This window comes from Takifugu rubripes, chromosome 21 (assembly GCF_901000725.2).
Source record: "Takifugu rubripes chromosome 21, fTakRub1.2, whole genome shotgun sequence".
In the NCBI taxonomy this organism is placed as follows: domain Eukaryota; kingdom Metazoa; phylum Chordata; class Actinopteri; order Tetraodontiformes; family Tetraodontidae; genus Takifugu; species Takifugu rubripes.
The window spans coordinates 6,941,035-6,964,026 of NC_042305.1; the positions used below are offsets into that span (position 1 = coordinate 6,941,035).

Consider the following 22,992-nt stretch of genomic DNA (forward strand, 5'->3'; position numbering starts at 1 on the left):
TCAGATGAGTCTGAATGAAAAAAAAAGTCTAAAATATCATAACTAACAGCTCTCTTGTGTCCCCAAGGTGGAACTATCCTTCTTCCATACGATCCAGCAACATTAAAATGAGTTCTAAACGTATCTGTGATCACATTCAAGTCACAGAGACATGGAAACCGCTGTGGATTTCAAACCGTAAATAGAACATTTACTGCATTTTTTTAAAGCATCTGCAGGCACACACCTAAAACTTCTGGGAGCCAAGTGGCTTTGAAGTTGTCCAAAAATGAAGTTCAACAATCTGAAAAATGTCTGTGATGAAGGGAACGAAAAGAGGAGTCTGGAGGGGGGAGGACTCAGCATTTACTCCTCCACACCTAATTTGATTGCATTTCATCCCAAAACCACCACTGACTGTTCCAGCAACCACAGACGGGCGCTGAGGGCTGCTTCCACTCAGGAAGCACATTCCACCAGAACAAACGTGGAGAACACGGTGCTCGATCCTGCTGGGTTGTTCTTGGCAGGAAGCGTGCGTGGAGTTAATCACAGAAACTTGTATATATGAGCAGTATCTCAGCTCAACTTCTCCTGGACCGGGTCAAGCAGACTGCTGACTTGACTACAGCCAAGGCCCAAAACATTCTCAACAGAGGAGAAAAGTGTTCCAGGGAATTTGAGCGTTTTTGAATCTAAACCTTTTTGTTTTGATATTGGTGTATTTAATTCCAATAATCATTCTCTGTGAATTTTTGTGAAAACGCACTTGGATGTAGCTAAATTAGGGAAAATCGTCAAACGTTCTGAGGTGTGATCCGCCGCTAGATGGCGCCGCAGATCAATTCCAACGATTTCCTGTTCTGATTAAAACCCCTCAGAAATAATACAGCATTCAGAGATTTTACTGGTTCCTATTTTATAAAAACACATTTATTGGGGTTTTTTTGTAAATGTAAAAGTAAAAATAAAATAGTGAAATAATTAATCCTAAACACCACATGGTGACATCTGGCCTGTGAGTTCTATACTTGATAGACATGATAAGGCAACATCGGCTGGACTGTGTTGTTCTCAACATCAACTCATCCATGTTTCACAGTTCCACATTCCACAAACAGCTCTAACAGAACTCTGTTCACAGTACTTCCACATTTTTACTTTTGTGCTAAGCTAGCTAGCTGGCTGGCTATAAATTTTCTCCTCTATTGCTCCACAACTAACTTTCATTCCTAAAATGACTATTTCCAGAAGTGACAGCACAGGCTAGCACAGCTTCAACCAAAATACCAGAGCATCAGCTTGGTTAAAGATCTCTTAATTGTCTTAAGATCTCTCGGCTATAGGCTGAGGCTGGCGGGGTCCAGAAACATGATCACCTAACAGGCCTCTGTCACCCATTTGCGGCTTCCTCTCCTCTCCTCTCCTCTCCTCTCCTCTCCTCTCCTCTCCTCTCCTCTCCTCTCCTCTCCTCTCCTCTCCTCTCTGTATCCATCTACAGGTATCACCAAATTCATAGCTATATGCTGACCGCTGACCCGCTCAATTTCAATACCAGCACTTTGTTATCATTAATGTATTTCCATGATCTCTGCCTATTCTCTCCTCTATCTGTCCTCCCCCTTCTCCTCGCTCTCTACCCAGCCCCCATCAGCAGAATGATCCCCCTACATGAGCCTGGTCCTGATCAAGGTTTCTTCCTGTTTAAGGGAAGTTTTTCCTTGCCACTGTTGGTTGTTGGGGGTCAGGCCCTGGGATTCTGTAAAGCGCCTAGAAACAATTCTGATTGTAACAGATGCTATATATATATATTGATTGATTGATTGATTGATTGATTGATTGATTGATTGATTGATTGATTGATTGATTGATTCATTCATTCATTCCAGCTTTTTTTTGCATAAACATGCACCTTTTCTTTTGTTGCAGGTGTTTCCTTTAACAGTGTCTGAATCTGCTTTAACAAAATCTGCTGTCTTCTGTTAATTAAAAAATTTGCATAGATGCTATGTTCCATAGCTGAAAGTAAATGTTTGAGTTATGATTACAAGGCACAAATCTGTTTTTCCACATAAAAAAAACATGTCCTTACACCACCCACACCTCTTCAGTCCAACTCTGTGTTTCTCATAATTAAGATTTATGTCCGCCTTCAAGGTCGGAACGGCATTTTGTCTTTTTTCAAGGGGGTTTCCTCTCTTTACGTCAGTCTACATCAAAGCAGGAACATTTCTGAGGCGGGGTGTTGTTGGGAAGATAAGTGACAGTTTATGATTCGGAGGCCTCCGCCGGTGCAAACATGCTCATCAGGGTGACAAAACCACGTATAAATCAAGGTGGAGTGTCCAAAGGTGACCTTCCTGTGGGTGAAGCTGTAATCTGGCTCTAAGGTGCACAAAAACACAAGAACGTCTGAGCTCCCTTTCACAGGTGTGTCACGGCTCTTTTCTTGTAAGCGTTTTTAAACGCCAGCAGCCATTTTTTCAGAGGATGTCTAATACTGTCAATCTGACCTGATCTTCAGCCTCATTTTATTGTTTGTGGTCAATTTCCTTTCTAATTTAACACTCGTTGACCTTTTATTTGGTTGGAGGATTCTGTAGCTTTGCTGGAGGTAGTGAGCCTCTTGGCTAATGCTAAAGTTAGCTTGCCTACAACATGCCAGGGGGACGTTGCTTTAACATTTTAGATCACATTTCAAAGCACACAGTAGGCGATTTTGTCATAAATGAAAATGTTTGTTTACTTTTAGACCTGAAGAAGACCATTAAATGCGATATTTAGGCCTGGACCCACCTCAGCGACACGGCTGCTGTGACACCACAAGAAAACCAACCAAAACTCAATATGGTTAAAATGGTCTGCACTGGAACAACCAAACCTAAAGTTAGCATTTGGTTCTTATGATTAGGTCCTGGACTGTGGGTTATGTTTTGACAGATACATTTGATTCCAAGTTCACCATGTAAGCTCCTGGTCATGTTCGGGGAAAAACAAAAACGTTCACAAACGTCTAAACATCCTGGAATGAGGTTGGAATTCAAAGCAGAACAGAGTTTAGAGGGAATGCATCCCTCCATCCAACCTCCTCAGATCCTCTTTCACTTTGGTGCCAGAATGCTTATTTGTCAACATCTCCTTTATTTTCTCTTCATTCTGGAGCGATCCAGGCCGTGCGTCTGTCAGCGCTGTCGTCCGACACATCATCACTAAACAGGGCGGAGTCGAAAAACTTCATGTTTCCGAAAGCTCCACATTTGTTGAACAGCACAAATGAAGACAAATGGCTCCTCTGTATCTGTGTTCAGGTTTGGTTATTTGCATTAGAGTAAAGAAAGATGTTGTGAATCATCAACACTGACGCTAAAAACCTCTCTGTTGCCCTCTCTGGTAGGCTGCAGTACAGGTGGTCTCAGATTTGGGCTTATTTTAGACTATTTTCAGATTTTTACCAGTCCAAAAATGCAACCCACGAAAATAAATAACAAGACTGAATGTCTTAGCCTGTTGGGACTAAACCATTCTGCAGGGCGGGGGTGTCCTTACACCATTGTCTCTGGTCGGACTCACTGGTGCTAAGATTTGCAAGATAGCTGATCTAGAAAAAAATGACGTTTACCCAAACTTCCCTGATGTTTCCTTAAATTCTCTATACTTGAATGTTTGCAGCTATTAAGAGTCTGCAAGTAGCATCAAGCCCCTGTGAAATGTGAAAAGAAACAGAGCTCTTTATAGATCTGAGATCCAGGATGAACTGATAATGCTGAAAAGACAAAAGGCGAGGTGCTGTCAGGAGAAGATCGCACATGAAACACAAATATCCTCAACATAGAATCTGAATTAGTCATAATTTGTCAATGGCTTAATAGAATTCAAGTGAATGTGTGTGAGCGCCCACGCACGTGAACTGTTGGTCCTGTGGTGTTTTTCCCCTCTGAGGTGCACTATGTAAACAGAGAGCTGGAAAAATCCTCCTCCTGGAACATCAGACCATCTATCACTTCAGGAGTGGTTTTCTCAACCACTTGTGGTTTCAAGTTGGTTTAATCGGAGCAAACACAAAGGCACAAATCTTCAGACGTGTTGTGAACAAGCTGCTGTCGAACACCGTGCCCGGACTTGAGAGGCCCGTCAGAGAGGTGCCAACCAGCCTCGGGTTCTTTTTCATGAGCTTTGGCAGAAAGTGGAGGTGAGCAAACGGTGAGAATCTGAGCAGCATTCATGGTGATAGCCTGGACGTTAACTTTACTAATGTAAAAAAGATTTAGCATTAGCATAAATCTCCCCTGCAGGGGCCCACTGGAGGCTTAACTCACTTCAGTTCTGTAAGATAAAGTACAATGGAGAGGTTTGAAGATCTGAGCTAGGTGGTCTTTACCCAAGAATCAAGTTGGGTTCTGTGCCAACAAACCCTGCATGGTCCATGTCCAGGGTTCTACCAGGTCTGTTCTCTAAATCCATGTTTGGGTGGTGCTGCCCTGGATCAGCGGGTGTTCTCAACCCCTCAGCTCCATCTAAGGTCCATCAGGGGCCCTTGGCTGTTCACTCTCTTGGGTCTCATGTGTTGTGTTCTTTTATGACTCTCTTTGTCCACTATTTTTTACCTTAATTAAAAAAAATTGTTGTCTGACCTTCAGATCAATGCAGATTCATCAGTTAATCATTGCTCTGTGTGGAAGATCCACACTCAACCAGGGACAGAAGCTGCTGAAACAGTGTATCAAAGATGGAATTTTACATTTACTATTTCCTTAAATTTCAACACCAGGCAACTGCAAAGCTTCACGTACACGCTGGAGTTTTGGGTTATCGCCGATGCGTTGTCAGCGTCAACTGTCAGCATTTCAAGTGAAAAATGTTTGAGGAGCAGAACATTTGTGATATTTGATCAGTTTTCCTACATCTTTCTGCTTTAACAATGAACAGGGACTTAAAACAATTACACATTTTCCTGTTCTTCTCTTTTATTTATTGTGTTTCCTGTGTTTAAAAGTTGTGGTCCGTGTGCACAGTGGATGGCGATTCACTTAGCGTTCTCCTGTCCTCCCAACCCCAGTCAGTGTGGTCAGACGGCCAGTTGTTCTGGTAGAGCGTCAGGAGGTGACATAAACACAACATAAAATGAAAAGTCCATAATGTAGAGAGTTCAGAATTTCCTTTTCCCACCATTTCTCTTCTTCTGCTGTTACTTGAGGAATGACAACTTTGATAATTACAGCTCAGAAATGTGTTGATTCTTTCAAAAGCCACTTTTACCTTTAACGTTTTCCAAGATACTGTGCCAGGAAAAGTAAATCTGCATTGCATTAGTGTCAGATGGAAAATTCCATAAAGCTGTCGGCTTGGATAAATATATTATGAAGATAATGAGCAGGTCGACACAAATCAAAGCCCTCCCTGGGGGGGAACCAAGAAAAATACCCCTTAATGTGATGTATCAGGAACATGATTGAACAAAGCTGTTATCAGCAGCAACGACGCACCTTCATTGATGCTTCATGCTCCATTTTCCAGTGGGGGAAAAGTGGAAAGTAAAGGTGGGGAGTCGCGGTGGATTGTAAAGGTGGGATGGGTCGGGGATGTAAAGGTGGGGAGTCGGGGATGTAAAGGTGGGGTGTTGGGGATGTAAAGGTGGGGAGTCGGGGATGTAAAGGTGGGGTGTTGGGGGTGTAGGGGAGAATGACAGAAAACAGCTGCTTTCACAGTTGATCATTCTAAAACTCCAGAAATCTGCAAATGCAGGTGAAGACCCATTACATCGTTGATGATTTCTCATGTTCATCCTCTCAGCTTCTGTTTTTTTCTCGGCCCTCTGTTTTTGGGCTCTTGGCTTTCGGTTTGCTCTGCCTGAGATTTGAATCTGTTTCAGAAATAAAACTTTCTTTCCAGCTCAAATTATGCATAATATAGTGCTCTTTTCAGTTAAATTGATTTGTAATAAATTAATTCCAGATGTGACTGATGCCATTCCTAAATGTAGCAACACATGAATGAACCCCCACTCTAACTGCCTCCTGCCAACCAGGACCTACTCAGAGAGGAGAAAGTTTTATTTCTTTTGATTCACAAGAAAGTGAAGAAATAACTTCAGATTAATCTTTTTGTCTCATTTACCATAAACAGTCTGTCAAGTTTGTGGCTGAAGATCACTCACTATCATCTGGGAAGATAAAAGAGGGCCGAATGGTTGAAACATCATCTTGGACTCAGGTGAAGCTCCTAAATTAGAACCAGGTTTTTTGTTTAAATAGATCAGATCTTCTCACTGTCCTCTTGGTGAAGGTCAGATAAAGGAGGTCCTCCATCATGCGAATGCTCTTCAGTCAGAACAGCTGTAGGGCCAACTGTGATCATTTATTTGTCTCAAAGGAGGTGGTGGTGTGAGAACTTCAGTGAGAACATCTGAACAGAGTGGATCTCTTAGATGTAAAGGATGAAGCATATTTCAAAGGTGAGGCTGTGAAGGGTCAGCAGGTCCTACCGCCTGCTCATACCTACGCACATGTTAACTAGCCTACCGGCTCATGAAATCCCCTGTTTCTCTGAAGTCTGGAGCAACACGTTTTCTGAAGTCTGGAGCAACACGTTTAAGAGGTTCCTGTGGTGGATTTGGCTGATTGTGAACTCTTTGTTCAGCTGTGTCTGATACACAAGAAGATTTGGTTGTAAATCTGCTTCGTGTTTGCCGACACAGTTCGCCCACAGTTTTATTTGCGGAATAGTTTTAAATCCTCATAATTAGGAGTATCAAAGGGAATGATGTCATATGGATTAATGACTTGAGGAAAAATGTTTCAAACAAACGGGTTTTTGGACAGATTACATTTGTCTTGATTAGTTGCATAAACATGAAGAAAATGTAGTTTGAACCAGCCTATAAAAATATATGTCTGTTTCCTTCTCAGCGCATCCCTACCTTTAAAAGCATCAACTTATCATTGTGTCTCTGAAATTATTTAAAAGCTCCTTGACGGTGATGGTGGAGCCTCGCCCACCTTCGCTGCTCATTTTCTTTCATCGCTCATCATAAAAGCCAAATTTTCGCTCCCTGTTTTTACAACTCGTGGCCAGACAATAGTGACGGAAGGCCAGCAGGCTGTTTTCCTCAAGAGGCTGCGGGTCAGAAAGTCAACAAGAGGTCTGAGTAAGAGTAAAGCACTTTGTCTTCCTTCTGATGAAGGACCACAATGGCAGAGATGTGGTTTCTTCTTGTGCTCTTCCAGAACAATCCAGTATTCTGTCACCAGTATTCCCACCCCTCCACCGGGACAGAAATCCTTCATTGCAGGAGTCTGTTTCAGGGATTCCATCCAGGACTGCAGGAATATAGTTACTGGAAACACGAACCTGCGGTGACATCATCCTCTTAAAACTAATGGCCATTATTCCAAAACATGTGCTGCCACATGTGTAGGCCATCCTGCCCCCCACCCCCATCCTCTGCCCCTGCCCCTCCTGTGTGAAAAAGGAAACAATTCTTTCTCTGTTTTATCCCCCCATTTCAAATGCCGTTACCTTCACAATCTGAATGTGTGAGCAGTCGCTCAGGCAGCATGCGGTTAAAGACTGATGCGACCAATCTGCCAGTTTGACTGCAGTCCTGGAATTCCAGGGAAACGAGGCCTCTAACACGATGTGCCGACTCATCCTGCTTCCTGCAGACAAGCCAGAGACATGAATGCTTTGCTGTGGAACTCAGAGTCAGTAGAAGAGCCAAAAACACATCTGGGTTGATTCTGCAAGCCGGTTTACACTGGACCTGAAACCTACGAAACGCTTTAACATACAGTGCTAAAAAACTGAATTCAGAATATGAGGGAGTCGCGCTGGTGAATCAGTGATCTGTGTAACATAGAAACCATTAGACAACTAATGTTGTGGAAAAAACTAACTGGAAACAGTCACAGTCTGGGTGGAGGCCAGTATGACCACAGAAAATGCAGAACAGAGGTGATTCACAAAGGCCGAGCTATCAGACTCAAGGTTAGCGTGCTAACTGAAGTAACCTCATCCGTTTGGTTTTAATCTCATGGTTGGACATTTGGAATCAGTGCCACCTGAACTGTCCTGAAGCCACAGTTGAACCAGGAGAACCATCAGAGTTCATCTCTGAGCTGCATCAGTGGAGGCAGAACCAGGTTGCTGAGATCCTGCTGTGGCCTAATCGAGGCTGACACAGCCAGAAACAGTCATACTGCTGCAGTCAGGACTTCATGTTGATGCACAGCTGAAAAGTTGCAGCGAAACTTCTACTGGAGAATAAAAGCTGCACAGAGGTTTGAAGAACCATGAACTTCCTGACATTTATGGAGTCAGACACTGTAAAAAATGCCGTCGCGCTCAGGTTGCTTTCCATCATTTCTAACTCCAACCAGCCGGAGTCTGAGGTGATTTTCCCATTTACAGCTGTGGGAATTCTGTCGTGTTTCATGGTCAGGACCAGAGAGGAACTTTAAGGGCTGTGAAATGAAAGATTTCACCAGCTGAAATCAGAAAAGTAAATTTATAATTGACGTAAAATTCTGCTCTACTCGAAAAGTTGAGGATTTTTATGTCGTACAAAAGTTTCTGAATATATTCAAGTGCAAAATCATTACATGAAGACGATAGTTTATTGTTTTACAAACACCAGGTCATTAAGTTTGACCCCTTGGCTCATTTTCTCCCCCCTTTAATTAGTAAAACTCTTTTTTCAGGCCTCCATAAACAAGTGCTTCATCATCTTTGTAACTTTGAGGTTTTGGTTAAAACAACAAACTGGACAGGATGTTTTTATTCAGCTGAAATCAGAAATCGAAGTCCACATCTGCGATATATCGTAATACCGATGCCGTTACTGGAACCAGATGTCGCACATGCTGATCTGGTGGATACTTCCTCTTTTTTAACGAGCCTAGTTTTATGGACACGATGGTTTCATGCGTTGTTTACGTGTTGCTCTGACAGGATGGGTCTGGGTCCTCTGGACTCTTTACGTCACTGAAATGTGAGTTTCTTGCGTCGCGGCTGCCAGGTTTGCATTCCTGCATATTTGCGTGATTCTGAATCGGTCGAGGTTCCGAGCATGTAGCGGTTGTTGAGGAGACCCTCGGTGTGCTCGTCTATATCACAACTAACATACAGAAACAAGAACAGACTGAAGCAGAAAGACACCCCAGAACCCCCTGGCCACATTTCCATAAGAGACGTGTGCAGGTCCATTCAAAGTCTATTAATCTGCTTCGGCTACATTAGTCTTCCAAAGAAAGTACGGACACGCTCTTTTGAAAGAACCGGCTTGGTCCGGTTTGGCCAGTGTGGCTTCAGCTGGAAGATGCCAACTGGAACAGACTGTCCTTAAAATGGGACAGGACGCTGGTTGACTGGTATCACCTTCTATTAGGTTCCGCGTAGGAACAAAACTGGACCAAGAACTCACCATCTAGGTCAGCTTGTGCTTCTACCAGCCTCTGAAGACACTGTAGCTAGACGGAACAGGAAAGAACTGGACTATTGATGCTTTTCCACAAGATTTCAGAGGGCTGAAGGTAGGCTTGATACACACTGCAGATCTTTGATAGAATAAAACTAAGACTTCAAGCAGGAGTGCTTACAACCCGACACGTGAGGTTCCTTCACACTAATCGTTGGCCTTTCCACAGCACGGGTGTCTGTAGGGAAAAGTTCTGATGTCTAAGCTGCTCCTGATGACCTGGCCTTGCAGAATCACAAATAATCCTGGGACTCGACTTCTGCACATTTACAAAATTGAAGAGACAAAAGGTTACAGGTCCAACTGAGAAAATGTGCAAACTGGACCTCCTCCACCAATTATTTTCCTGGCACACCTCCAGTTTGTGGATAATAAGCTGGCTAAAGTCGGGAGCAGGACGGCGCTGAATCCAGGCATTAAAGTATAATGTTCGGCTTTTCACAGGGGCTTGTTTCAGACTCTGGAACTTGGCCGCTCTCCCAGAGGGACTGGCCATTCCATTCACTGCCCAGGCTGATGAAACTGGAGCGCGGGTGGGTGTGCAGGTGTCTGCTTCACCAGTCTGATGGAGGTTGACCCGGAGATCACGTTCCACGGCTGGATTTTATTCTGCAATTATGGTACCAATCATTTTACAGTGGTGGTTCAGAGCCGCCACCCTTTCTGAATATAGAGTATCACCAACAAAGAAGCTCACACATTCAGGAGCCAGCTGAGTGGTCCTGCACTGAACCAGGACCACCGTTACCTCCCGTACATCCTTCATCACCTGATAATACAACATATCCATGGCTTTAGCTCACCGGAGTGAGCCCAGACCTGCAGGGTTTATCATTGATGCCTCAGAGGAGAAAGGTTCTGAGGTCGACCCCCACTCCTGCCTATCTGTGTGGACGGGGCGTAAAGGACAGACTAAGGTTGGATGGAAAATTGGGTTGTGCCCAATCAGCTCTGTTGCCATGGTTGTATCAATGTGAAGAGGAAGATTTGGAGAAATGTGCACACTCTGCTTGGGGCAGCAGGATCAGGAACTCTACGCAGGCCCAGTGTAGAGCAAGAGGTCTGAGTACATCCTGAGATCAGGCCCTTAAGCTGGTTTAGTTAGGCCAATGCTTACATCAATGCTAACGTGTTAACACCTCCCTGAACGGGAAGCCTTTTCCTCAGGAGTCAGATGGATTCGTGCTCATGAATTAATGAAAATTAATGACGATCTTAAAATACCGTAAGAGCCGCTGACAGAAAGGCTTCAGCTTTGAGTGTTTTGTCATAAATCCAGACCTGGACTTGATGATTAGACAAGAGGAAACGTAATTATTGTAAAATGTGAAGCCAAATGTGCTTGCAACATATTTCATAGCAATCCATCGTGGAGTTGTTGTTGGAACGAAACGCTAGTTTAACCTTAAATCCACTAAAATAATAATAATTGGAAAAAGCACAGGACACAATTCAGTTTTCCATATTTATGTAAAATTTGTATGTACATGTTATAGGCAGCAATGCACACCGACATTCAAATCTAAGACAAAATAGTGCTGAAACAGACCGGCAACATTTGAGCCAAACAAACCAGAACAAAGTCACACAGTTTCCATGATCACTGCAGTTAGCCTGGACCTCCAGACACGGGCGACAACTCAAAGATGCCGACGCTAACTGGCTGTCACCTATTGCTTTTTCAAGTAACAAAAAACCAAACCACATCGGCGGGATGAAGGACACGGTCAGGTGTCTCTCCTGCACTTCCTTTAGCTCCATTGTAGGTAGAGCTGCTCCAAATTCCTGCCAATTCAATCACTGCTACCATTTCTGATGGTGTGAAAGAGATTTTTAAGAGCACAGGAGATAGATGAGCAGATCCACAGCAGCCTGAGGGCCGGTGATCTTCAGATCTAACTCTCAGAAACGTGTCCAAAAATCTCCAAAGTCCACCGAGCACAGCAACTTTCCACGTGAATGTTTTTCAGCGTTGGGGAGCTTTTACCACCCCGACCATCTGTGGCGCCGTCACTCGCCACGCTCAACTACAACTTAGGTATACCTGTCAATAAACAAAGACGTATAGATACATAGAGAGAACAAAAAAAAAGCAAAGTTTGGGATTTTATTGCATGTGCAAGTTCATACGTAGGATGAGATGCGACCAATAGATGTGTGGGAGGGACAAGTTATTAGAAGACATTCTCGAAGGCGGGGCATTTGTAGGTCTTGAGTTTCTTGATGGCCTTTTTGAACTCTTTGCTGGACTTGTCCCACTTGTGGATCCCCGTGAGGAGGTACTGCTTGTCCACCTTGCGGCCCATGATCAGATACTGGTTCCCCAGGTTGTCGAGCTGCTGGCAGGGGCAGTCGGCACCGTTCTTCAGGTACAGCACCAGCGACTTAATGTCCTTCTTCTTCAGGTTCCCAGATTTCAGCATCTTCTTCCTCTTGTGCAAAATCACTTTGCGGTCCATGTTTTCTCGTTTCACCTCCTTTATCTTGGTCTTGAAGGCTGTTGGTGGAAATAATAAGCTGTTATTTAAGCATGGACGCACAGAAGTTGCTAAGCAAAGCTTTGGTCTCACGTTCTTCTTATTGTGAGAAAAAGACATACATTCAGATTTCAGAGGCAAAGAAAGAATAGGTTTTATTATTTAAAGAGAATTTTTTTTTGCATCTGGCTTCTCTCTTTCTGCCTTTTCAGGTCTTTCTCTACGTGTGCGGTGGGATTTTGGTGATCGTTGGTGGTCAAACATCCATACATCTGCAGACATTACAGCCTCCTGTTGTCGCCACTCGCTCGACCTTGTGACACGGTAACGAGGGAAGCGATTAACCAGTGCCATTCTGATCCAAACACGCCGAGCTGATGTCGTATTTAATCACTGAGCCGTGTCGGAGATGAGTCCTGTGACTTCAAGCGCTGAGTCCTTTCTCACTTCAGGCTGATCAAACTCTGACCTCTGTATGCTTTTCTACTGTTTTAGAGATGAAGACCAACACCTGATGCTTTCAGAAACCTCCAAAACTCACAGCTCTTCCTCTGAGCTGTGAGAAAAGTCTCACATTGTTAATTCAAGTGTTCTTTTCCCAGTATCAGCGTGCACATGGTTGGGATTAAGGCCTTTATCCTCCAGCTCCAGTCTCTTAAACGGTCGCTGTGTGGAGGCTTAGTGTTCAGTCAAATCCAAACGGGCAGCATTCATAATTACTGAGTCATGAAAGAGAAGTTCTGGGCCATGAAAGAGAAGGTCTGGGCCACCCCTGAAAGACTTGATCTCCAGAAATCCTCCATCCTGCTTAATCCACAGAGGCTGTGAACTTTCTTTGCTCCTGGAGTTGTTTGACTGTTAACCTGGTCATCAGTCAGAAGCTACAGTCAGGTCATTCGGGTGTTAGCTTATTAAACCAGTTGGCCAAACACCTTTGCAAACCAGTTAAATCCACCCTGTCACATGTCAGAAAACCCCCCAAAAAATAAAAAGCTGAACTGGGCTCTGTGTTGTGGGAGAATTTTTGAGGCAGTGACAGCAACATTGTCGGCCATTCGAGTCTTTATTTTTCGAAAGATTGTCTTTTTTCTGAATCGAATTGAATAAATGTTAGCTGTTATTGAAACCTCAATATGTGTTTATTTAAAATACTGCAGTGATTCTGGATGTCAGTGTGATCCTCTGGCCCCGCTGACCCACTGGGCCGGCGGCTTGCTCAATATAGTGTATTTTTGTATGTGTACCCGTCCTCTCCTCTCCTCTCCTCTCCTCTCCTCTCCTCTCCTCTCCTCTCCTCTCCTCTCCTCTCCTCTCCTCTCCTCTCCTCTCCTACTCCTACCTACTCTCTCCTCTACCTGTCCTCCCCCTTCTCCTCTCTCTCTACCCAGCCGGCCATCAGCAAGATTTGATTTGATCCTGTATGCTGATAATCACACATTGTTTACAGCTATAGCCAAACAGGGAACCATGGGTGATAGCTGTCCTCAGGCCCCGAAAACTAGCAGTTAGCTACAAGGCCAACGCAGAAAAATGGTGCTCTTTTCATGGCATGAAAATAAACTGGTTTCATTTTACATCACGCTCAGAAACAACCAAACTCCCGGCGTGACGATGTGCAGCGGAGGCTTTTAACCTTTTCCCTTTAACGTTGAACATCCATCCAGTAGCTGCTCTACACCAGGATGGTCCTAATTATGCATAAGAGAATTCAGCTGCTGTTCCTGCTCTTAGCTGTGCCTCTATCCCGCGTTGATAGCAATTGAAACCCAGAGATTCCTCTGAGCCGTTGCACATCTTTGGCCAATAAAGCCGACTGTGACTGTGAGCAAACGTGGGCTCTGAGCTGCCATTGTTTCCGCTCCAGTGTGATCAAAACAAAGCTATTGTTTCAGAAAACAGTTGGTCTGAAGCTGCCAGAAAACCATAGCTTCTAGCTAAAGTTGCTCAATAATTCTGGCATCCTTTTGCCCTTTTAAATAAAAAAAATCCTTTTTTACTTCTGCACTTTATCATTTACTGTTTGAGCTTTCATCTCCTCCAATTTCCCTGATTTATGTGATAATTTGAATTTAGAAAAATGGATTTAAATAAGGTATCTTGGTGTTTGTAGAAAAGGAGCTATTATCTGCTGCGGCTCCTGACCCTTTACCCCATATCCTCGGCGGGTTAACGGCTCCCTGAGTGCCGTAAACCTTACAGGCGGGTCCCAGGGGTGCCCCATCACAACAGAGGCCCGTCCGACTCTCAGCAGGAGCGGCAGACCGTTCAGCACACCAGCAGAGGCAGGCAGCAAATCCATGGCGAGAACAAAGCCAGCCGTCAGAGGGCGCTGCGCCTTAATTGAAGGCTGCTGGAGTTTTTTGGGAGAATAAGGAACCGTAAAAACCGTAAACAAGGAGATAAATCACAGCGGGAAGAAAGTGTTGAGAGCATGAGCTGTAAATCTGTTAGTGGATAAATGGAAGGAATTGGAAAAAATGTCATTTATGACCGAGTGTAACTTTTATATCAGAGCGATTCTGGTTTGTTTTTCAGGAAATGTTGCTCGCCTATGAAGAGTTGATGAATTTGATATCTGATCTGTCTTTTGGTGATTCATTCATGCAGAAATCGCGCTGTGAGTGTTGATGGAACTCTCAATTTCCACGCTACAGCGACCTTTGACCTGATCCGTTCTGACAGGTAGGAAGTTCTGTCAGTGGAATAATCAATACAGAAATTCTCTGCTCTGGTTAAATCTACTGCAGGAATATTTCCTCGCAGCGATCCAAATCTGTCCTTTCACTGCTTTTCTCAGGAAAAACACACGTCAAACACACAACAGCTCGTGGACGACTGTTGGGAAACAATTAAACAGGCGCCAAAAGTACTCAATTATTTAACGGAGAGCAGACTTCCAGTAAGTCTGGTTTGTTTTCACGGACAAAAATGCTAACTGGCTACCAGAGGTCAGATGTTTTACACGATCGTCAGGATTGATTCACACAGATTTGGAAGAAGTTGCTTCATTCCTCCCGTTCAGCCTTTTGGGCCTTTGAAGGCCTCACTGCTAAACGTTTCACTGGTGTTTCTTCACTCTTGACTCAGGATCCTGAAGCAAAGTCAGAATTCCAGAACCTGTTTTTACAAAAAAGGTATTCACCAGTGTTTTGAATTCTTTTCTTTTTCTTTTTTTTTTTTTTTTTTAGAAATTTTTAAGGGAAAAAGGCAGAACAAATGAACTACTTGCTGATTATCCCTCTGTGTTTTGCCATGAATCTTAAGTAGCAATGACGCTATCTGTCGTTAGCTTGTGCGCTGCCTCTCCGCCTCTCTGAAACCACCGTAGTTGCTTCTCTACGGGAGCTCGGCTCCTCGGGCCCCATTAAAACAGCATTTTATCTAAATCTGCCTGTTTGTCCCCACATGTCAGCTCATTCAGGGAGTTTTTGACAAGCAAGCAAAACAACATCCGTCTTCATCTGAGATGAAACGACGTAATAACGAGCTACTCTGCTCTCCAGGACACAGACTGAGGAAAAAACCCTCGCCACCGCAGAATAAACAACAGGGAAATCAGTTAAACAAATGTAACCTAAAACCTCAGAGTTCGGAAGACCGTCTGTTTTTAATGTCCAGTCTGGAAGTCGAGCCGGAGCGAACATAAAAATCCTTTAACATCAGCCATACATCATCCAAATGTAAATCCTGGAAATCCTCACAACCGCATCTGACTCCAGCGGGTTGTTTTTGCATCAGCTTTTATCATAAGTGCGTGCAAATCCTGAAGAGATGGGGCGCATCGTCTTTTTTTTATAATGAAGGAAATGTTCCAAACATTCTCTGAGGAAAAATTGTTTAATCTGGAATATTTTAAAGTTTTGATGTTATCTGGTTAGTTTAAAAGTTCTTTCCAAAGAGATTAAAGCTTCAGTTTTCATTACATTTTTTATTGCAACTCTGTTTAGATTATTATTAAAGAACAAGCAGAAAAGCTCGTTTCTCTTTAAGCCACTGTGCTCTGTCTGCTGATGCTTTTCTGGATAAACAGCTCATCAAAGATTACTAGCTGCCAGCGTAGCATCTCCCGAGAGTCGCTGAAATTATTTCATTCACATTTGCTTGTCAAATATTTCTCATAAACATCCATATTAATACATAAGGTTATCTATATATGTGGGATCCCTCAGAGATCGACTTTGGGGCCACAATAATTTTAGTTCCGTCTGATGCGGCCTGCTTCAGTCTTTCTTTGATGACATTTCTTAGCAGATGATACAGCTTCATGATGCTAGCCTTTGGCAATATTTGCAAAGCATAACAAATAATCTTTTGCCCTCCAGTTCTGTCCTGATAACACTAAGGTTCCTCTGATCACTGATGAGAACCACTAAGTTCCCAGGCTTTTATCAAAAGGTGTTTCTGTGTTTTTGGTAGCTAAATCTGGTGTCGGTGTGGAGTTCTTACCAAACTCGCTAGCACACATGTGCTCCAGCATTACGTCTGTTTTCATCTCGTTGTCACAGGGAGGGCAGATGGGAGAGTAACCTGCGGACGAGAGAAGGTTCCGAAATCAGGCGGGAGTCAAAACATGTAGCGCAAGTTGCAACAGTGCCTGCGATGAATCACGGTGCGGCTTCATGTCGGCATTACTTACGCCCTCTGGGACGTGGTTAAATGAGCCGACGGTCATTTCTCATTTGAAATGAAGCAGAGATTCTTTAAAAAGAATGAAAAACTACTTCAACTTTCCAGTTTTAACCAATTTATCCTGCAAGCACAAGCCCCGCCCACACAGAGATTCTATCTGAGCTCAGTGTCAGTGGCCCGCCGTCTCCCGGGCTCGTACGCTCCGGTGACCTGACCTCGGTGAGGAATGTCTTCAGCTTTTATAGCCGGCTGTAAGTGAGCTGCAGTAAACTCTCATCCTCCGTCTGAGCTGCGGCCCTGCAGGACGACACTGACCAAGAGCCAAAATCCCAACCATGACGGAACCATGTTCTGCTGCTTTATCTTAGATTATAAATGCTGTTCATTTCACCCGCTGTTGGGAATCGAGATGGAGGTTTTGGAGTTGTTTCATCTTTTGTGCTGTTGGGCCTGAATGGTTTGAGCCGACGGGGGAGCGCAGAGGGAAAAATAAATAGTTTCCCCTCGGCCGCCAGTTGTCCATTACATGTGTTTGGCGAAGGCTTGTGAAAGTGGCGTGCAGGTGTGAAGAGCTTGTGAAAACAGGCACTGTTTATAAAGTCACAGGGTCCCGTTTGCCCGTTTTAGCCCGACTCGCCTGGGACTCAATCATGGCTTGCCTGAGTTCAGCCAGTCGGCTGTTTGAGATTCAGTCCCGCCGAAATTTTAGACGATTTCTGTGACTGACGTGGTAGAAAACACAGAAACGTCTCACGTATCCTGAGGTTATTACCAAAACGCTGGAGTTCAACACAGATTTATCAATAAAAGCCAAATATTAGAGAACAGACCACAGGAAGTCTGTCTGAGGCTAATCTACCGCCAGCAGGCACGATGAACGATGGCAGGTGACGTCTGGAGAGGGGCCGGCTTTGTGTGGTCCCCCTCCATATAGAGAGAGGAGCCTTTGACAGAGAAAAAAGACCCTGGCCCATACTGCCCTGTCAGTCAGCAACAGAGCCCCCCAAATACACACAGACTGGGCAGCTTCCCAGTGTATACAGTGAGTGCTGTGATTGCTGTAAAGAAGCCCCCCCAGTCCCCTCTTTATGGTCGCCGTTGCTCAGCAGAAAAGTGTTCAGGTGGCATATTTATGGCTGAAGAGTGAAATATAACCTGATGATGTGATGATGGAAATTCCTCCATTTACTGGCTGAAGTGAATGTGGTGGTTGTACTTTCCCTCTGCTGGCATAAGCCCCACCCACTCCAACATCATGTTGAGGACGCTGAATGCATCAGTGCTGATCTCAAGTGTTTTTCTACATTAGAACCACATTAAAGTCGAAAAGTCTTCGGATGTCATTTCAATAACAATTACATTTTCAAAAAGTTAATTTACCCTCTCCGTCCCAGTACAACCAGTTCACGTTTGGATCCACCGTGAGTGAAATAGGTGTCGCTCTACATCCAGGCGTGTTTAATATGTGTCTCCCAGTGTGTTTGGCGGGCGGTGCAGTGTTCACACTGGCCTCATCCTTGTTTCCGGGTAAATCTACAGAATCTATGCGTTCTGTGTTAAAGATCGATGATAGACGAGCAAAATGGAGGCGGCGTCCTCTGCTGGACGTTGTCCTACCGTTCTTTAATAAATGACTACCATCTGTTGGAGTGCTTTTGATATCGTGCCAATCACTTTGAGTCGATGGTGAGCAAGAGGAGCTGAACGAGAAGAGGAAGCTGACCCCATACTGGGAGGTCACAGGCCATTCTGACACACACAGGTACACACAGGCACTGTGTGTGTGTGTGTGTGTGTGTGTGTGTGTGTGTGTGTGTGTGTGTGTAAACCGCCGTCCACCCCTGAAACGACGTTGCTGTAAAATTGCTTCGGTGTCGACTTTGACGCGGCGTCTGTTTGTGTTTGTGGGCTCACAGTTGGTCCCATATGGCTCTGACAGGCTCGGACACGGCGACAAAAGGATCTTCTGGATGCTGGCAAGTGAAACCGTCTCCAAGAATCTCGGAAAAGTCTAGGACCCTAGACTAGACCCTAGAACTTCAGGCAAGTTCTGGGAAAGCGCTTCTGTCTCTGCTGCTTCAACGTGTGAAGAGATGGTTTCAGCAGGATTTTTATGTCTGTTTGGGGTTTTAACGGCCTCCTAAAATAACACCTGGTTGTAATTTTATGGAGTTCTGGATTCACCGGGTCTCCGAGCCTGGATCAACCAGAGAAATAAATATGAAGGAGCTGAAACACTTTACTGGTCCCAGTGTTCCCAGCGGGTTTGTGTGTTACTAACGCACCTAAATCCCCCGTGAATGGAAACTGTTTGGGTTTGACTCAGGGACGTATTCAATTCTGGTTCTGACCTGGATCCTTAAAAAATATGGAAGATCCAGATCTGTTCTAAAACACGCCAATAGTTTTTTAACACAGTTGGATGGAGATAATTTCTGGATATTTTCAGATGTTTTCCTCTGGAATGAAACGAGCTACGGAACCAGAATCTGCAACCCACCAAAACCTCTCTGCGTTTAGAGAACAGTTAACACACAAATTAGACAACACTGCCTGAACCTGTACACACATTCACGTCTGTTCGGGGTTTTGAAACATGCAAACACGCGCGTGGACTACCTGTGGGTTTGGTGGCCTCGGTCGCGTTGGGCTGCGACATGGCGATGCAGACGTCGTCCTGCGGAAACTTGTCGCATGTGAGCATCTCCGGCCACGGGAAGCCGAACGCCTCCATGATGGGGATGCAGCCGTCACGCACGGCCTCGCACAGCCAGCGGCACGGATAGATGGGCCGCTCCAAACACACGGGCGCGAAGAGCGAGCACAGGAAGACCTGCGTGCCGGGGTGGCAGTTCTTGTGCACCAGAGGCACCCAGCTGCTGGCCTGCTGCTTCACCTCTGCCATGGTTTCGTGCTCCAGCAGGTTGGGCAGAAGCATCTGGTTGTAACCCACGTTGTGGCAGAGCCGCAGGTCGATGGGGATGTCCACGCACTGGGGAGGCTTGCCGTAGCTGCGCCCTCCGTTGTAGGCGTCTAACTTCCAGAAGTACTCGTACTCCGAGGCTCTGCAGGGGGACGTGAGCGCCACCGCGAAGGCGAGCTGGATCACCCCCCAGAAGGACTCAGAGAGCGGGCTCATGTTTCCTGTGTGCAGCGGTGAGATTCAGAACGCGGCTCAGCGCATGAATAAAGTCCCGAAGTCAGGAGAAAGTGACGCAGCCGTGAGATCCGCAGCCGCGCGTCAAACCTGCCTGTTTGTGCTTGTGGGTCCGGACCACGGCAGACTCCTCTCTGGGCTCAGTGCGCTGCTGCGTCTGGCTCCTCTGAAGCTTTGGGGAGGCGAAGCGCTGCGAACAAGAGCAGATTGTAAAGTGCGCGCAGGCCAATCGGAGCGCGTCTGTGCCTTTTGGCACTGCGCTGTCAGTCAAAAAGCTTAATTACCCGGTGAGTAAAAGCTCTCCAGGAGCCGACCCAGCCCCTCCGCTCACCCCCACCCCAACAGCGAATGATGGCAGAGAGCAGACGGAGCCGTGATCGGACTCCACCGTCCCTTCAGTTAAGTGAGGAAAACTTAATCTAATCCAAATGTAACCCATGGTCGAGCCTCCCATGAATAAATAATGCATTAATGATTTAGTCTTCACATCTTTTCTTCCTCATCAGCTCTGACATCTGAGCCTTTAAACTCAAAGTGATGTACTGTGTAAAAGTCTTATCATTTCAACCGTTTCCTTTCTTTGAAAAATCCATTAAAAACAATAAAATAAAATCCTCTCAAACAGCCAAATATGAAATTCAGCATATTCCATTAAAAATCCAAATATGTTCTCGCATGGACATGGAAGACAATTAAAACATCGATGAAAAGAAGATTAAAAAGGAGTAAAATCTGCTCTTTTTTATGTTGACAGTTAAGTTCCTGAGGGCATTTTTCTGCTTAAATGTCACTCTGATTTTTCATTATTCTTTGATTTATTAATAGTAAGTTGTACTATAAAAAAAGTGTCAAGCTGAGCGACAACAATGATTTGAACAAGGTGGATTTAGTGATTATATGATTCATGAAGAAGAGGGATGAAATGTTCTGGACGGGCGTCATGTTTCTGCCTGAACTGTTTCTGACTCCACACTCATCATGCTCGTGTCAAAGGCTCGTACCAAGTTATTTCTGAGAGTAAACATTTGTCTTGTGGAGCCTTATCTTATCAAGCATGGGCGCGGCTGATGTCATGCAGCTCTGTTTGTGCTGGCTGGATGTGCAAATATCAGGAAGTGGCCCTTTATCTGAACTAATTACACTCTGTGGGCTAAAGTCAATTAGCTGCTCATCTCCTCCTGGCTGAGGCCGCAGCTGTGAAAGCCTCCATTTAAAATCAGCTTTATTTGCATCCCATTGTGTTGGTAACAGCCCTCGCAAAGCAACAAAGCAGCTAATTTGATTTTAAGTGTGGCTGCAGCAAACAGACCTCTCAGAGTCAGAACGTCTTTATTAAATCAGTGTGTTCTACAGCTGCCTGTGAGGCTCACATCACCTGGAGACATGCTGCAGCCGGGGGGGGGGGGGGGGGGGGGGGGGGGGGGGGGTGGATGGATGGAGACAGAGGGAGGGAGGACGAGAGAGGGATGGATGGGGGAGGAAGGGATGGAGGGGGGGATGGATGGAGTGGGGAGGGAGGGATGGAGGCACCACCAGTACAAGTTGACTGTAATTCTGTTGGCTGCAGAAATGGCAGCGTGTCAGCGAGCAGCTGTAAATCAGTTTGAGGTGTAATCAAATGCAGCATCCAGTCTGCGTAAAATGTGCAAAAGGCAACAGTCAACACGTAACCAGTCCATTAACTGGGATGTGTGCAGACAAACTGGTGATGAGAGAGAGGCCATCAGGGACTGCAGAGCAGTTCGGAGGCTCAGCGGTGAAGGTTTAACGAGGCTCCCATAACAACCACTTTACGAGACGCTTCATCCAGCAACAGTTTGTGCTCCGCAGTTGCTAAAGCAAACCTCACCTTCAGGAGCCGGGAGGGGGTTTCTGCCTCCTATCTGCAGACCAGACCTGGCTCTGCTCAGACCAACCAGGAACCGTCTTGTCACACTGATGGGCCTGCTGAGAAACCACCAGCGCGGTGACGGCGAGCCAAAACCTCAGCCGGTCAGGGAGGTCCGACTCCACTCTTCATGCGGAAAACAAAAGTAGATATTTTGGGTACAGTTGTTGTGGCGATCACTCCCACACATTCACTTTCCAAACGTGGGCCGTTACAGCGTGTCACTCACAATCGGGAGACTAAATATTTGGACTTTTGGGCCTCTGAGAGGACGGAGTTTGTGTTCCCTCGTGTTTGCTGCTGTTTAAATTTGCAGGTATTTCCATGAAAGGACATTTCTGGGCCCATTAGTACGAACGTGCACGAATGTGGGCGTCTGTCATCGGCAAGCGGCAGATAAACACTGGACCTCCTCCAGGGAGTGCCGTGCTGATGGCAGCCTGACTGGTGCTGCAAGCAAAAAGCACCATTAAAGAAAAGAACAAAAACAAACAGGCCTGTTTTGTGTCCTGCACAGAGCAGATTATTTCCCTCCCTTGGTGGCATTTATTTTAAGGACAAACAGCTTTTCTTTGATCTTCTCTAAGATCTCCCGGAGATGCAGTGTTGATGAAGGGATCTGAGCTGACTGGTGAGAGACTGGCTGCAGACGATGGGGACGCTCTCCGCACTGGCTCCCATATGTCCATGCGGGTGCCTTCTGTAGCGCCGGCTAACCCTGCAGCCATCTCAGCTTATTTCTGACTGAATCGGGCCACAGGAACCTTGCAGTTCCCCGTGGAGAAATTGCAGGAACATGTAAGCACACGTTAGCTTGGACTGATGAGCAACTGCTACTCTGGTTCAATGTTTGTTGGTGGGTTTGATGGGATCTAAAAATAATCGGGATGGATTCACGAGACGGAAAAGAAAGGGCTTCCACCTGCTCCAACGCTGAGCATTTAAAAGATCTATTGAAACCTTAAAAGTTGAGTTGGAACAGCAGGACTCCTGTAAAGACACATCCAGGCTGTGAATCTGCTGCCTGTAACAGGGAGAAAGACCCAGCCAGACCCACCATGCCTTGTTGGTTCACCCATCAGTTGCATGTTTCTGATGAATGTGGAAGATCTCATGAGAGGCGCTTCTGTGTGCAACCTGCATCAGGGTTTGACCTGGAGGTGGTTCCATCCACAGGTGTCTGTGAAGGATCACATGATGTTTGACACGAATGACATGATGAATGACATTCACTTACTGCTTGTTATTCATTCCCTGACTGACGCGTCTGTTCAACGAACTTCCGGTCAGGACTGAAACGGTCTGCAGAGCTCATCGCTGACCTTCAACCTCGGCGTTTACTGACAAAGAGCCATGCTGATGTTTCAAGATGAGACGATGGGCTCCAGAA

The 22,992-nt window shown here is 45.4% G+C and overlaps 1 protein-coding gene and 1 long non-coding RNA gene across 5 annotated transcripts; one reads left to right on the top strand and one right to left on the bottom strand.

The window, feature by feature from the left end:
* The first annotated feature begins 9,377 nt into the window (after nucleotides 1-9,377).
* Nucleotides 9,378-12,727, top strand: LOC115247603 (uncharacterized). Its single transcript, XR_003886646.1, has 3 exons — nucleotides 9,378-9,506; nucleotides 9,896-10,071; nucleotides 12,141-12,727. It is a non-coding gene; the product is annotated as an uncharacterized lncRNA (long non-coding RNA).
* sfrp1a (secreted frizzled-related protein 1a) lies at nucleotides 10,903-20,082 on the bottom strand. 4 transcript variants are annotated; one of them, XM_029829821.1, is made up of 5 exons: nucleotides 19,999-20,082; nucleotides 19,809-19,904; nucleotides 19,177-19,701; nucleotides 16,375-16,455; nucleotides 11,626-11,948 (listed from the first exon to the last, which is right to left on the bottom strand). In XM_029829821.1, exons 3-5 carry the CDS (start codon nucleotides 19,694-19,696, stop codon nucleotides 11,626-11,628), a joined length of 924 nt encoding a protein of 307 aa, XP_029685681.1. In that variant the 5' UTR covers nucleotides 19,697-19,701; nucleotides 19,809-19,904; nucleotides 19,999-20,082. The 4 variants fall into 4 exon arrangements, with proteins under 4 accessions (XP_011613632.1, XP_029685681.1, XP_011613633.1 ...); XM_011615331.2 differs by having other exon boundaries at nucleotides 19,177-19,904; nucleotides 19,999-20,080; XM_011615332.2 differs by lacking the exon at nucleotides 19,999-20,082 and having other exon boundaries at nucleotides 19,809-19,978.
* Between the last annotated feature and the right edge of the window lie 2,910 nt (nucleotides 20,083-22,992).